We start from the raw sequence: 16,447 nt of genomic DNA on the forward strand, positions 1-16,447 counted from the left end.
AGAAATAAACATTAGAGAACAAGGAACAATTACAGACATAGGTCATACCTTTCTGACCTGCCACCATGTTGCCTAAAGACCAGAAGTGATGTTATGAAACAAAACACAACTTATTCATACCATTCAGTCATTTAAAATACTTGTTTGAAGTATGACAAAAAGATGGTCAACTAAAAATGCCTTTTCACAAGTGCCTAACTGTATGATAACCCTCAGGTGGGGGATAAAAACATCAGGCTATATTTTAGTAGCATCTTCGGGGAAAAATGGCAAACAACAAAACTCCACCTTCTCTGGGGGAAAGTGAATGTCATAGGAGAGGGAATGGAATGTGTACTCCACAATATATAAACCACAAATTATAATATAAAATTACTTAAAAAATTAACAGCAAAATAATGAATGTGGGAAGCACACAATATACATTAAGAACTATGTTTCTCAGTGCTCACAACAGCAAGAAAACGTAGAAACAATTTAAATTATTGTAAAAAATTATAACACAACAAATAAAGACATACATTTACTGAATTGCTAAAATTAACTTTGAAGTGATTATCAAACAACAGTATTCATCAAGAGAAATATGTAATCAGAAACAAAGTCATGTGGGAGGAACCTGATTCAAAATGTGCCGGAAGCTATCAATTTCACTGGAATGCTACTTCTACATCTATAGAAATCCAAACTGTACAGTAAAATGAGGAATATATGCAGCTTTTGTAAAAAGGCTGTTCTTTACTACCTCAGATATCACAGTGGCAGCTAAAATGTGAGCAGAAATAAACATCAGGGATTAACTAAGAAGCTCTACTCTTATCCCTTTACCAGATATATGCAATGAAACAGTCTTGCAAGGATTTTTTCTATGCAATTCTCAGTATCTCTTCCTTTCTGAAAACTAAACAGTGTGTTGATTACACAGCAATCTATAAAATACAGTGGAACTGGATGCGATGTTGAATAAAAAAAAACAAAAACACTCAAGCAGCATTTAAACAATGATTTCTGTGGGAAACAAAGCCTCTAACTTCCATGCTCTGATCAGTCTGTACTTACTAAAATCAACTATTGTTACTGCACATTGAAAGAAAAGAGTTTCACCTCCTCTACCATGACCATGGTCACCAACTGTAAAAAATCAGAATGCATACACTTGGCCCTCAAATTGTAACCCCCAAATGTATTATTACTTCTGCTCATGCTTCTTGCCAAATACTCTGTCTCCAGGTATCTATCTTCTCCTACATGACCTTGAAGACTGACCGGTTCAATGGTAGTTCTAGTTGGGCTCTGCTATAAGTCACATGATTAAATGCAATTTAATGTTCTTTTAATGTCTTTTATACTTAAACTCATTCTTATTTCTTAGTTAGGACCATGTCCCAGACTTGCACTTCAGTAACTCAAACATTAAAGTACACTGTATTTATGACTATGAAAATCGAGAATGTGATCTGTTGGCCAGTGTCTTTTATAAGCTTAATAATCTTAGTATGGTCAGTCAGGTTTGTTACATTACAACTCACAGTTAAGCCTTTATTAACTAGCATTTTTGTTATTATGATGGCCTTTCTGCACTTTTTTGCTCAGAAATTGACATGGCATTGATGGGCTAAATAAAGCATGGCAGATATATGTACTATGTTCATGAAATTCTCACTCAGCCTTTCATATCAGCTCATTACACATACGCAAACAAATATACCTGGTAATTAAGAATCCAAGTGTCCATGTCCGTGAATTTGTAACTGATACATTAAAGTATTGCCATTATGTGACAACATGACACCATCTCCCTCATTGTATGAACATGCAATGATGCACTGCTATGCGTAGGTGGGTGGGAAAGAGATTATTTTGCATAGTATGTATACACGTGCATCTGTATTTACTGTGCTTGTAACCAAATCAGAAAGCAAGTACACTATCTGCATAAAAGCTGTGTATTTAAATGTTCTGAGCTGCCAGCCAAAATGTGCAGTTTTACAAGTGCATAACTGTATTTGCATTTATCTTACGTCTGCCGATTTTGAGCTGTGCATGCTTATATGCACAAACCACTCCCTGACAACGTGTGACTGCCTGCACACGTATTGTGTTTTACTCTGCAGATATGTGTGCAATGCTCATGTATTTGGAATTGCATGTAAACATACAAGCAAAATAACAATACTTGTCTTTCTGGCAACTGTGACTGGATAACCTGTACTCCATGACAACAGCAGTCCTTTTGGCAACAAACTTAAGTTTGAAAGCTCAACTTCAAACAATGAAAATGTCTGATGGAATGTGCTGTTTTGTTCTGAAAGCTGTTCCACTAGACTGACCCTTTCTTCTAGTCCACCAATCATCCTTTCAATATGAGATCAGCTTTTATTTCTCGTTGAAGACTTCATCCCTGATGTATGCAGGTACATGCTATCACCATCAGTCCCCCTGTCAGCTTTTACTGAAATAATCCTTTAAAACGAATTTTGTCCTCTTTATCCTTCTCCTGCATACGTGCTTCCAGCATCTTCAGCTCCCTGTTCACCAAAGATGTAAGCGATGGATCCAGCTTCAGAGCCATGGCAAAATCCTTCTCAGCATCCTCCTTGTTCCAGATGGCTGCATGTGCTTTTCCCCTTCTGAAGTAGGCTTTCACATTGTCTAAATATGTCAGTAGTAAAGGGGGAGGAAAGGAGAACAGAAAATGAAAAACAGTGAACCTTTGCATGTGCAAAATACAACCAAAAAATAACCTTCTTCTCTGTGTTTCAAACAACAAACATTTTCAAGTGCAAAATTCAATAAGACAATACCTCCCTACTTTGCATTTCTGAAAATTTAGGACTAGAGCAGACAATTTACTTGCAAGCTTCACAAAAGTCTATATATGTTATGTACATCTGCATGTAATTTGAGATTTTACTTAAGATACTGGGGGTTCCTATTAAATGATCGAAGATGCATTCTTCCGAATGCGTCTTGATCGAAGATGCATTCTTCCGAATGCGTCTCGATCGAACTTGAAAGCATGAAAAGGCAAAATAGCGAAACGGCATACAAGTAAATTCTTTCCCTGGGAAAGAAATTGCTTGGCTGCTTCCATTACTTTGCCATTTTTGTGACTGTAGTGCGATCTCGGAGTTGGTATATTTACATAGGGGGGTGTGGTGGGCACAGCCCCCCACTTTATGTAATGTTTTAAAAAAATTTTTTTTTGTGGGACAGCAATTTTTTCCCTTGGGAAAAAAGTCACTGTTCTAAGAGTTCGAGATTGTAAGCTTTAGCTTGCATGGGTTTGATAAATCATCGTTCGTTTTTTTAAGCTTTCAATGATTTAACATAGACCCGATACCGCAGCATGTTTCACACTAATCTGAAGTTTGGAGACGGACATCATTGTCCTGATTACATCAAAGATATGACTGATGCAATATATTTAATGGGAGAAATGTGGAGAATTAATGATGAAATATTACAATTAAAACTGAAAATTTAAGCCTACAGTATACATCCAAAACATTAACCATAAACTAATAAACAACAGATATTAATAAAATTTAAAGCTGATGATCACTTTATATAGTGCATGCAATTATATAATAGTAATGCAATCTCAGCAGTCTTCTCTTTCTCTTTGGTGACTCAGCAATTGGAAGCAGTGACAATGCACAGTAATACCGTGTCAAAATCAGTTACAGAAAATTTTAAACTGTTTAAACCCAGTAAGATATTCAAGGGTTATGCATCACTGTGTAACAGATTCAGATTTCTACAAAAATTATTTTCTCATACAATAATCGACCTTACCATGTCTTGCTGGTTAACTTCACAGCAGCAATGGATAATCAACAGACTTAAACGCTTACACGGCCTAAGATGCAACAATGCCATTATACAACAGCATCACCATGTCTAGATCAGGTAGAGAAAATATTCTTAGTGGAGTACATGAGCCACTGCATATCCGATGTATACCTGTTCAAGAATGAGCATTACTCTATCTAGGCTTTACAGAAATGTCCAGCTTTGTCTTATGCTTTGCTCACCTAATGAGAAGTGGCAAACGCATTAAAGAATAGAGCTGTGCTATTTCATGAGATGGCCAAGTACTGAGCTAGAGACAGGAATCTATGTAGAGCAGCCGCACAAAAAAGCACATCTTTATTAAAAACGAACCGTCTTGCAGCAATAAGGTACTTTCAGCTTACATTACTCTGTTGTAACAATTTCTGGGAGATGTTAAAACCCACATTTCCTTTTGTTGAGACTCTCAACAGGACTGATGCAAATATAGAGTAGCGGCCATAACTGTGGATTGCTACTTAAATAAAATGTGCATCCGTACGCACGCGTGCACACACATACACATACACACACACACACACACACACACACACACACACACACACACACACACACCTATCATAAACGTATGCTTCTCAACTATACCTATTTTGCTGGAACATTCCTATTTTTAGGCTTGATGTACGCCTTAACACGATTTGCAAATTCAACCTGTCAGATGTTTTTGAAGTCCTGAAGTTTTTTTTTTCTTTTAGGGCTGCAATTGCATCATGCCATTACATGACTGTAGCTCTCAGGTCAGCTGACAAGGATCCAGCACATGGTTAACGTAAGACAAACAAACTACTGTACTAGACTGTAGCCAAGTCTGAGTGCGAAAGAAAGGGCACTCAAGATTTTTTGTATGCTTACATAATTAAGCAACAACTTCAAGAAACTTAATATGGAAGCCTTGTGGTAATTACATGTGAGGGTCACAGCAAGGAATGGAGGAGGACTACTGCTAGCGTGCTGTACTGCTGCTACTACTGGTCTTCAAAGTTAAAGTAACAATAACCGGAGTTGGAAATGCAAACAAACCTTTAATATGCAGCAAAGCTTTAAAAATGTCTGTTGACTGAAGTTTTTATATTGCACTGGTGAAGGGTTCTACCCAAAAGCTTTGCTGCATATTAAAGTTTTCTTAGCATTTCCAACTCTGTTTTTTGTTGTTTTTACTGGTGAAGTTGTACTGGAAGTTTGGTTTACTACAAGAATGGTTCTTTTTTTGTTACTTCAAAGTTACAGCCAAGGAATGGAACAGTAAGGCAGCATTAGACAAAAACATGCTAGAAGTACATACCTTTTTAACTTTATAATGAAGTGCTTTTGAACCATACTGTTTTTAATTAGAGCCTAATAAATAGCCACTGGGAAATGCAATGTCTTTCAAAATTTCTTTACTGATAAAGTATGCCAACATGTTTTTCTTTCAATTCTTGTGCCCTGGTGGCATCTCATAAAAGCCAGTTTTCGCAACACCTTCAAATGTAACTTCATGGTGCCCACAGAAATTCTCAAGGACTGTAACATAAGAATTATGTGATGTCTCCTTTGGTGTAATTTGGCAGAGGTCACTTGTCCAGATGGATGAACACATTTGTGTCCATTAAGGTTTGGTACGGTGCCACAGCCACTACGTCTCTGGTAAACACCCTGAGGTCTACAGTGAGATCAAAAGAAAGGGCCCTGAACTTATAAGTAGGTAAGAACTGACTCCTACCTTGAAGTGTAGGAGTCTTCTGGATGCCTTGATTATCTTTACATGTAGACTTGGATCCCAGCAATCTAAAGATTACATCTGGTCTCTTTTCTGTAAGCAAGTAAGGAAGCATGGGCTGCAACATTACCATCCAAAATATGTTTGAGAAGTGGGAATGGAAAGTCTCCTGCAGACCTCCTCTTCAGGGAAGAGGGTCAGTGGGCCAAGAGACCCTATGATGTATTAGTTTACAGATTTTACCAAATCTAGGGTTGTCAGGAGTGGATGTGCAGGAGTTCTCGCCATCCAAATCCATATTCAGGGTTAGAGACTCTGGGGGAGTGTAGATACATACACTTGTATCTCCTCTTCCTGGGCACTCTCAGACAGGCAGCATCTAAAGGACATAAAGAGGAATCTAAGCCATATACTACCATGTTCCAGCAGAGGCCTTCTGCCTCTCTGCCTGTTTAATTTCTACAAATCTTTTGAGTTTCTAATACCATGATGGGAATGGACCCCAAGTCAAGGTATAATTAAAATGCATTAAATTAGTATTGGTTCAGTATTTGATGTTAGCCAAAAGTGCTCTTTGCAGCATCTGCAATCTGCCCAGAATGAACTCCTCCTGCAATTCACAAAGATTTACATGTACTGGTAGCATATCTAAATATGACTGTAGAATCTTTTTTTTTATTAGACCCATTGCTCCTACTACTATGAGAACTCTCTGAGTATCTTTCTTCCAAGTCCCTCTTGTTTCTGCATGTAAATCTCAATATTTTATGACTCCCTCTCTCCATATGTGAGACAGTGTAATTGCTAGGTGTAGCAATTTCAATGATCAATGCTACTTTTGTCTTTTTTCATGGACTACTATATCTGGTTTTCTTGCATCCTTTTTTTGAATTGTTGGTAATGGATGATCTCATGTGATGTACACCATCAGTCAACATAATGCTTTGTGGTTTATGTTGCCAATGCTTCTCAGATACTTCTATATTGCAGTGTTTGCACAATCCCCAGTGCAACAATCTTGCCACATTATTGTGTCTTTCAATAAACAGGCCCTCTGCCATGAGTGCATCACACCCAGCAACAAGTTGTGTAACTGCTTCCGATTCTTTTTTTACAGGACCTACATTTGTCAGTTTCTCCCACATATTCAATGGCCTTTGTAAACCAATGCGTACACTATCTTGGGCTGACATTATTAACCTTTCAACTCACCTCTCCTTAACCATCCCGGCATTAAATCCTGATCAACACGAGGTTGCTCCAGGAGATCTCTTATGCTTGCAACTATATGTATGGCTTTTCCATGTTTCTTTCCTTTTCATCTGATCCTTCTCCTTATATTCTTCCTTTTGATTTTTTGACACATTCAGTTGCTGTCTGACTTTTGCCTGCTTTTGGTTTGATTTCCATTCCCACTTGTCACCTGAATGCTTCTGCTAAACTAAGCAGAAAGGTCATCTTAGACCATTACTCCTCAAATTGTAAAACTTTCACTATGTTTGGATCTGATGAGGTAAGCAGATATGTATCTATACATCTGTGGGGTACTGTATATACATACACTTGTACCTCCTCTTCCTGAGTACAGTTAGAGAGATCCTCTTCATGAGTACACTTAGAGAGACACTGTCTGAATGAGAGAAAGAGGACTCTAAGCCATATACTTCCCTGTGGGAGCCATCTGCCCCTCTGCCTCTATAGGTGGAAGATGATGTGGTAAAAGTCTCAGGTTAACAGGTGTCAATGGGTAGAGCAAATTTCATTCTTGACTTCTCCTAGACATCCTCAAATCCTAAAGAGTGGCTTTTGCATTGAGTCCTATCTCTCAGCCATCAACATCGAAAAACTCAGCACTGAAAGATTATACAGCTCAGAAGCTTCAACAATGAAAGGGACAGTGCAGAAGGAATTCTCATGGCTCCATGTTTCAAGGTTGACATCAGCATTGAGGAAGGCTTTGGCAGAGACATTGAGGGTATCAGCATAGAGAATGGTGTTAACTGGATAACACGGGAAATTGACATCAGCGACTTTCAGCAATGACAATATCGGGCAAAAAGTAAGCAGCCACTGATGAAACAGAAGTTTGTGCTCGTGCTAACCTAGGACTTGACAGTTGGAACATCTGCTCTGAAATGTCTTCATGAGTTCACAGGAAATTACTAGGCTAATGGCTCAATAGCCCTTATAAGCCTAGACAGTTTCACCAAAATTTTACCCAATTTTCTATCCCTAGAGAAAAGATAACAAGGGTCAGCAAACAGGGTTTTCACAATTTTTACAGACTGCCTCTGTCCATAAGAGACATGGGTGTCACCCTCAAGAGTGAATCTGCAATTTCCCATCCACTGGTTCAGACTGCACTTGAAGATGGTCAGGGAAGGGTTCTGCTTCACTTGAATAGGAAGCCTATTCCAGAGGAGGGGCAATCTCTGGGATAAACACCTGTCTCGCCAGCATGATCTACTAAAGTCAGAAATCAGGTTTAAATCCTTGGAATGGGTAACCTTGTGCGGTTAGTTTTGTAAATATGCAACATTTTCAACAGGGCTGGGCCAGGAACTGCCATGTAAATTAGGCATAAATCACACCTCAGTAATTGGTAGGAAAAGCACTCTGCATGACATGTTGATTATACCCTGTATTTTTTTTTTTTTGTGAGAAACCTCTGAAGATGCTCCAGTTGTTGCAGGTTCCAGGCAAGGTACATGCCAAAGGATGCACTGCATTTTATTATTGGTCTGATGAGGGCTGAGTACAGTGGTACTACGATACCCTTAGATCTGGATGCCATGCCCTTACTTTCGCCACCGTGGTGACATGGTGGTCAAAGTTTAGATCATCTCTTGCCACTGCGTCCACTCTTGGGGTGCTATGAATGTTGTAATTTACAGGGGTATTTGATTTCCTAAAGGGTATTATTATGCACTTCTTCACATTTACTTTGAGGCCATGGCTCTGAAACCAATTACTCTGGGTTAGTTCTTTCTGTAGGATATCAACATTGTCAGAGGAGTCCCCAAAATACAGTTATCGGCAAACCTAGCCAGCGCCAAAGGTCATCTACATTTGCCTTGACATCTGAGAACTATATCCTAAACAGGAGGGGGCCCAGCAATGAGCCCTTTGATATTCTACTGGTGACTGGCCTCTTGCTGGATGTGGATTCCCCCACTCTAATAACATACATCCTATCCATGAGCCATGTGGCTATCCATCTAATGACGTACAGGTTTATGCCCAATTTTACAAGTTTATCTATAATACTCGACTAGGGTATTGTGTCAAATGCCTTGGCCAAGTCAAGGTAGATGGTATGCACTGGCTTACCCTCATCCATGGCCTTGGTGACCTTCTCAAAGAAGTCCACCAGATAGACCAGGCAGGACCTGACCCTGATGAAGCCAAACTGGGTTTAGTCTAGAGGCTGGATATTTCCCATGTTGTTGTTAATCAAGTCCATAATTATCCTTTCTATAGTCTTGCATATGAGGCTAGTCAAACTTACGGGTTGGTAGTTTTCCCGAGTCTGTTGATGCCCCCCTTTTGCAGAGGGATGACTGTTGCTGTCCTCCACTCTACTGGGACAAAGCCTGTTTGGAGAATGTGGCTAAACAGAGATCCAAGTGGGTATGCTAGGTCATGTTTCAAACTATTTAACAGGCACCCTGTTACTCTTTCAGGGCCCACTGATGCAGTGTTTCTAGGTTTGGAGAGAGCAGTGATGACCTGCTCTTTTATGATAACAGGCAAAGGAATAGCAGGGGGGTATTTCATGGGGAGTGACTGGAGATGACGACGGGGTGAAATCTCAGATGAACTTAACAGCCAGTGGGTTTGCTAGTTCTTTCGGCTGAGTATAGGTAGTGCCATCTATAACCAACTCAGCACATTGAGTGTTTTCTTTAAGATGTCAGACATAACTAGAAATGCTTTGTGGTTATCCTTTGCTTGGGAGGCTATTTTAATCCTGTATTTAGTTTTTGAAGACTTAATTAAATTCCCTAATTTGCCTGTTGAGACTAACGAGGATGAGACTAAGGAGGGATTTTTTTTCTCTAATGTGCACCCTTCCTCTTACTTTTAGATAGGAATTTCTTCCTTCTGTTGAAAAGTCTATTTATGCAGGGGTCCACCAGGGTGACTTGTTTTAATGGCTAGATCTGGGTTAACTAAAAAATAGAAAAGGCGAAAAGCCACCAGCTGGATATAAAACGTAAATTATTTTATTTGAAACAACGAACTTGTGACTAAACAAACTTAAAATAGGCAATTAAATAACTTCACATACACAAACGATAAACCATAAGCGTTTTCATTTAAAAAGTTTTAAACTTCATCAGATAATCAGTTAAATTACATCACTTCCTTATATAACCTTCTCATTTTTCAAAAAATCCCACTCACATGACTTATACAACTCGGGCATGCCCAATGATGAAAAAATGACTGTTTGAAAATAGTTTGTCCCACATATCTATTATTATAAGTTCTTATATTGCATTAAGAATTATAATTCTTCTTTTAACATTTGAACATATTTAAAATAACTGATACTATTAATATATACTATTAAATAAATTATATAAAATCACTATAAACATTACATATGGTATCAGCCTACTTGGAAACAATAATAAATAAATTTAATATACACTACTATTTCATTTATATTATAAAACCTTCTTAAATTATTAATTAAATATTAATACTTTCATTATATAAAAATTAAAAACATATAAATACATAATTTTACAAAAAAAATTATTTTTACCATTCTAGAAATCTATAAAACATATTAAATGCCTTTTCTATTTTTTAGTTTGTCGTTTTTCATTTACATTATGCCATTGGATGGTTCAAGTGAAACTGCCGTACAGCTGGATGACTCCATGAATGGGACCGAAGGGTCAATTGGTAATCTAACCACATTGATACTGAAGCTGACACAGCGAGTAGATGGTTTATATGAAAGGTTCAATAATTCCGAAGCAAATAGAGCAGATGGATGTTCACATGGCGCCAAAAACAATACTGGTTTTGATTTCAACTAACACCGGCATGCCTTGATAACCGAAATGGTTCTATTCCTGATGACGCCAAACAAAACGTGGAAGATTTAAGAGACAATAATGGCATTCAAGTCAGTTTGACAAATAGAACATATCAAGCCCCAATGCATCGATTGCAACAGCATATACCCATTTCCAAGGAAGGCACAAGAAAAACAGTCCATATTTTAACCGAATGTTTGGGCTCTTCGTTTGCATTTTCAGGGCAAGTAAACTACTAGCAACATTGACTTTAAGCTAAATGACTATGATGTAAAATTAATGAAATGTAGGAAGCTCCAACTGGAGAACACTTATTTGAAAGAGTGTATAAAGCATAATATAATACCAAAAGGGATGCGCCTTCGGCGGTACCCTACTGGTTTGGTATACAATTCACCAATGCATATTGAATTACTTCAGTTATTTGATAAAAGTGGTGAAGATTTGTTAGAAGTGTTAATTAAGTATAATCAAATAGATATAGATCAGCTCATAGTAGAATTAGATCAACTTTATAATACCATTCCAGCTGATATTTCATTTGATACTATTCAATATGATATGCTGAGGATATATAATAGTATTGAACAGTATATTAGTAAACTGAAGAGTGGGAAAATGAATAAATTGGAGAGAGACATTAACCAATATGCTAATGGACTGGCATATCCCAGGCCTCCAGGTGGACAAAATAGAAGAAATAAAAACTATGCTTACAATAACAATAAAATAAATATTGCTGTACAAGACCATAATGACATTGGGCAGCATAATGACTTGGCCTATAATGAATAATTTCCTGAATTAAGGCGCTCTGAAAGACAAAAATAAAACCCCCTACCCAAGTTATCAAGCAGCGGGGTTTCAAGGCGCCAGGCCAAAAGACAAACAATGGAGAACATAGACTGTAATAGGTTGGTTGACTTGTACAGAGATGCCAACCAATTAGAGCTACAAACTTGTCATTATGGACTACCTGAGAATGCATTGAAACATATTATTGTGAATAATGTCGGGGACACATTTATTATCAAAGGGGTATACTTTTGTCCCATCAAATGCATTTGATTTTACGTCTGTTATGATAGATATGAAATTGTTTTTAAGAAAAGTTAACTTGTCTTTGATTTATCAAGATACCATACATAATGAGGCACGGAAGTTCAATATTACCAGCACCTTTAACCCTCCTTTGCATCCTAAGTTAATATTATATGAGAAGATGTGTGAAAACCAGTTAAAGAATTTAGATAAATGGAATAAAAGAATAGAATATCCCTCAAATTTAAGTGTAGATGAACAAAAAATTTTAAAGGCTTTACAAAAAGAAAATATTAGAATTATGAAGCCAGATAAGGGAGGGGGTGCTGTGATTATGAATAATGAAATGTATAATTAAAAAATGGAAGCAATTTTAAAAACTGATACATATGAACAAGTATCATTAAATGAATTAAATTCTGCTTATAAAAAAATTTATATACAAATCAATGATATGTTTTAAGAAAGGCGGCTAGATATAGATTTATATAATTATTTAAATATTATAATGCCTAGAATTCCTGTTTTCTTTGGAAATCCAAAAATCCATAAAAAATTTCTTGATCCTCTCATGCGTCCGTTGGTAGATGGAAGAGATTCCATTACCTCAGCATGTGCTAAGTATGTCGATTATGAGTTAAAAAAGATTGTTAAGAAAGAAAAATATATTTGTAAAGACTCATGGACATTCTTAGAAAACATGAATGATATAGAATTTGATAATCAGGACATTTTGGTTACTATAGACGTATGTGACCTCTACACGGTGATCCCTCAAAATTTGGGCCTCGATTGGATAGGGGAAATTTTATTTCAATATTCTACTAAACAAGAATTGATTAATTTAATCACTGAACTTTTAGAATTAATTTTAAATAATAATTATATTATTTTTAATAATAAATATTATATTCAAAGAAAAGGAATAGCCATGGGGCCACCATGTGGAGGCACATACGCAAATTTAGTTATGGCATTTTGGGAGAAAAAGTATATTTTTAATAGTAAATATTATGTATTTATTTAATCTTATCACCGCTTTCAAGATGATATCAGCCTTATTTGGAATAGTAATTTAGATATTTTAAATGAATTTTTAGCTTATATTAACAAAACCACTTAATTTTTTAAGTTTACATGGAATATAAATAATAATAATATTAACTATTTGGATATTAATTTTAAAGATTATGAAAATAAAACGTATATTTCATTAATCCAGAGAAAAGAATTGTATTCCAATAGTTTTCTCTATTATAGTAGTGCACACCCAGAACATCAGAAAAAATCAGTTATAAAAGGGCAACTTGTAAGAGCTGCCCGAATGATAAATAATTTTGCAGAATTTCAAATTGAGTGCAACTTTTTACGAAGTATGTTTATTAATAAAAATTATCCACCTGTATTAATTGATAAATTGATCACTGAAGTAATACAAAAGAGAATAAATGGTCATTTTTGCCCAATTTTAAAGGGGCCTAATATGACGTTTAATACCCTTGATAATGGAGATTTAAATACAATAACTAGAAAGGGGCCTAATATGACGTTTAATACCCTTGATAATGGAGATTTAAATACAATAACTACTGTTAAAGGAGATATTGTAGAAAACCCTATATCTAATAATAGTTTAGGACTGCAAAATGAAAATGATAGCCAAAAGCATTGGTTATCACTTTCACAAGGGAACATAAAATTATAAGGGAAATATTCATGAATAACTGGGGGATTTTAATGGATGACCCCCAGTGTAAAAAAACATCTAAATGAGTTCCCTAAAATTGTATATAGAAAAGGGAAAAGTTTTAAAGATTTATTAAGATCAAATATTCAAAATACAAATAACAAAAAAGCAATGGATGGAATGCATAAGTGTGGTGCTTGTAACTGGTGCCATAAAATTTATTTAGGACAGAGTTTTTATGTAAGAAATAAAAAATATTTTTTAAAAAATAAATATAATTGCAAGTCAAAAGCCGTAGTTTATTTAGCCATATGTGATTCATGTGCCTCATTTTATGTAGGCAAAACGGAGAGAGTCTTATCTCAAAGAATTTATGAACACGAGTACGCAATAAAGAAAAATAAAACGAACAATGCTCTAGCGAAGCATATTAATGAATATAGTAATCATCAGTTTTATTTTATTGTTATTGATCAAGTAGAGATAAAAGATAAGACTCCATGGAATTTAATACTTGAACAAAGAGAATTACAATGGCAAATTAAACTACAGGCAGACACATGGCCTGGTATTAACGAAAGAAGTTTTATAGCACCAATACTTAAATTAAAAGCATTGAATAGAAAGAAAATTAAAAATTAAGTAGTGAATTATATGAACCTCCTCAACAATGTTTATATAAAAAAATTTAAGCTTTTTAGTTAATATCAGTAATAATATACATATAAATATATATATATATATATATATATATATATATATATATTAATTAAAATAGGTGGAGACTTTTTTAGATAATGGAAGGAAACTAAAGGAAAAGGTTGAAATATATCTAATATAAATATAAGGTTATAGATTTAATACCATTTAATATGTTTTACAGATTTCTAGAATGGTAAAAATATTTTTTTTTGTAAAATTATGTATGTATATGTTTTAAATTTTTATATAATGAAAGTGTTAATATATTTAATTAATAATTTAAGAAGGGTTTATAATATAAATGAAATAGTAGTGTATATTAAATTTATTTATTATTGTTTCCAAGTAGGCTGATACCATATGCAATGTTTATAGTGATTTTATATAATTTAATAGTATATATTAATAGTATCATTTATTTTAAGTATGTACAAATGTTAAAAGAAGAATTATAATTCTTAATGCAATATAAGAATTTATAATAATAGATATGTGGGACAAATCAAAATATTTTCAAACAGGCATTTTTTCATCGTTGGGCATGCCAGAGTTGTATAAGTCATGTGAGCGGGATTTTTTTGAAAAATTAGGTTATATAAGGAAGTGATGTAATTTAACTGATTATCTGATGAAGTTTAAAAGTTTTTAAATGAAAACACTTATGGTTTATCGTTTGTGTATGTGAAGTTATTCGATTGCCTATTTTAAGTTTGTTTAGTCACAAGTTCATTGTTTCAAATAAAATAATTTACGTTTTATATCCGGCTAGTGGCTTTTTGCCTTTTCTATTTTTTAGTTTGCCATTTTTCATTTACATTAGGATCTGGGTTAAGTTTGGTCAGGTACTGCCACTTCTATGCAGTTGTTCAAGTGGTTGCACAGGCCATTCATGCATACTTCTGCATAGGCCTCCATGCTTTTGGGGTTGGGGGAGACTTAAAATTACATATGCTATCACTTACCAGAAGGTAATTTGCCTTGGAAAAATTCTTTAGGGTTTGATGGGGGTTCTAACATAACATTTATTTCAAATAAGACTGACTTATGATCTCATCTGATCTTACCAATGAGGACAGTACGGGGGGGGGGAATGCAACATGTTTGTGAGTACTATATTAAGGTTATTTGAGCCCCTTGTGGGAGTGCAGACCAGTTTATGGAGGGGTAATTAAAATTGCCCATGAGTAGTGTGTTGGGCTGAATGGTAAGGGATTCTAGTAACCTCAGGTATATTGAGTGGTTTTCATGGTAGGGGACTTGTAGCTAGCGATGATATGGTGGTGGATGTTGCCTATGGTCAAGCTGGACATGGGTAGCTCAACAAGTCATCCTTCTTGACCAATCTTGAGGTGTGATTATTTATGCAAATGGTAACACCTCCTCCTCTTGTTTTTTCCTTTTCAGAGGGTAGTCTGAATGTGTGATTAGCATTGTAGCCTTGCACGGCTGGGGTGGTTTCCACAGCCTTGGACCACGTCTTTAACTATACAGACATCAGCATTCTCCAGGGAGATGAAAGCTTCCAGGGAAAGCAGTTTCTTTTTAAGACTTCTAGTACCTTCAGTAGTATCTTCAGTTTAGCATTAGAAGAATTTGTTACATTGGTACAGCTGTTGAATTGGCACTGCCTAAAAAGAGCAGTATCGGGTGGCTAATGCCTTGACCAGTATTCAAAAGTCTAGCAGTGACAGGTGCAGACCATCTCTGGCAAAGCAGTTCTGATACTGGAACATGGCTCTGGGAAGGAAGAGCTGAAATACAGATACAGAAGCATATACCCTGATGTCCTGACATCAAGTGCAGGGCAACCATTAGGCCAGTTGGAGGGAGTTAAATCTCTGTTACTCAGGATGGCCAAGGGCTACAACAGTAAGGAAAACCTATACAGTTATTACTACAATAGTTTAAAGACTATGAACATCATACTCTTGCCACCAAAGAAATGGGGGGGGGGGGTAATTCACTCATTTCAATTTAAGCTTTGACCAATGCCCTTGTCGTCTTTTTCAAGTCAGTATGAAGAAAGAGGCTGCAGAAAGACCTGATCAAGGCATGTACTTGTTCATTTTCAGACAAGAAGCTACTAAATTACAGGAATCATAGGCAATGGCCATCCTCTAGATGCAAAATTCCAGGGGCAGTCCCTTGTTTATAGGTCTTAACTCTTCTGATGACTACTTCTGAATGATGGAAAGGGTTTCTAATCTAGGGACTTTATAAGAAAAGTCCTTAGACTTAAGAGTCTCAACTCTGTAGTCTCTCTCTTTTCTTGTCCTCCTCTCTGTGTCTCTAGCTCAGTACTTGGCCATCTCAAGAGGACTAAAGCTTAAATATGAATGTGCTGGTAAGGTTAAGAATAAACTGGGATAGACCCAAGGAAGACCAGTCTCATTCTGGAAGACAAAAACA

At 36.0% G+C, this 16,447-nt stretch overlaps 1 protein-coding gene across 1 annotated transcript in view; it reads right to left on the minus strand.

The window, feature by feature from the left end:
- Positions 1-510: 510 nt before the first annotated feature.
- Positions 511-16,447, minus strand: part of LOC122811954 (aryl hydrocarbon receptor interacting protein) — a 735,611-nt gene continuing 719,674 nt past the window's right edge. Inside the window, exon 6 of the mRNA XM_044084150.1 lies at positions 511-2,652. Coding sequence (XP_043940085.1) covers positions 2,450-2,652 — 203 coding nt within the window. The 3' untranslated portion in view covers positions 511-2,449. The remainder of the gene's footprint in view (positions 2,653-16,447) is intronic.

Source organism: Protopterus annectens, chromosome 9.part0, assembly GCF_019279795.1.
Source record: "Protopterus annectens isolate FY-2018-M chromosome 9.part0, PAN1.0, whole genome shotgun sequence".
Taxonomy (NCBI): Eukaryota; Metazoa; Chordata; order Ceratodontiformes; family Protopteridae; genus Protopterus; species Protopterus annectens.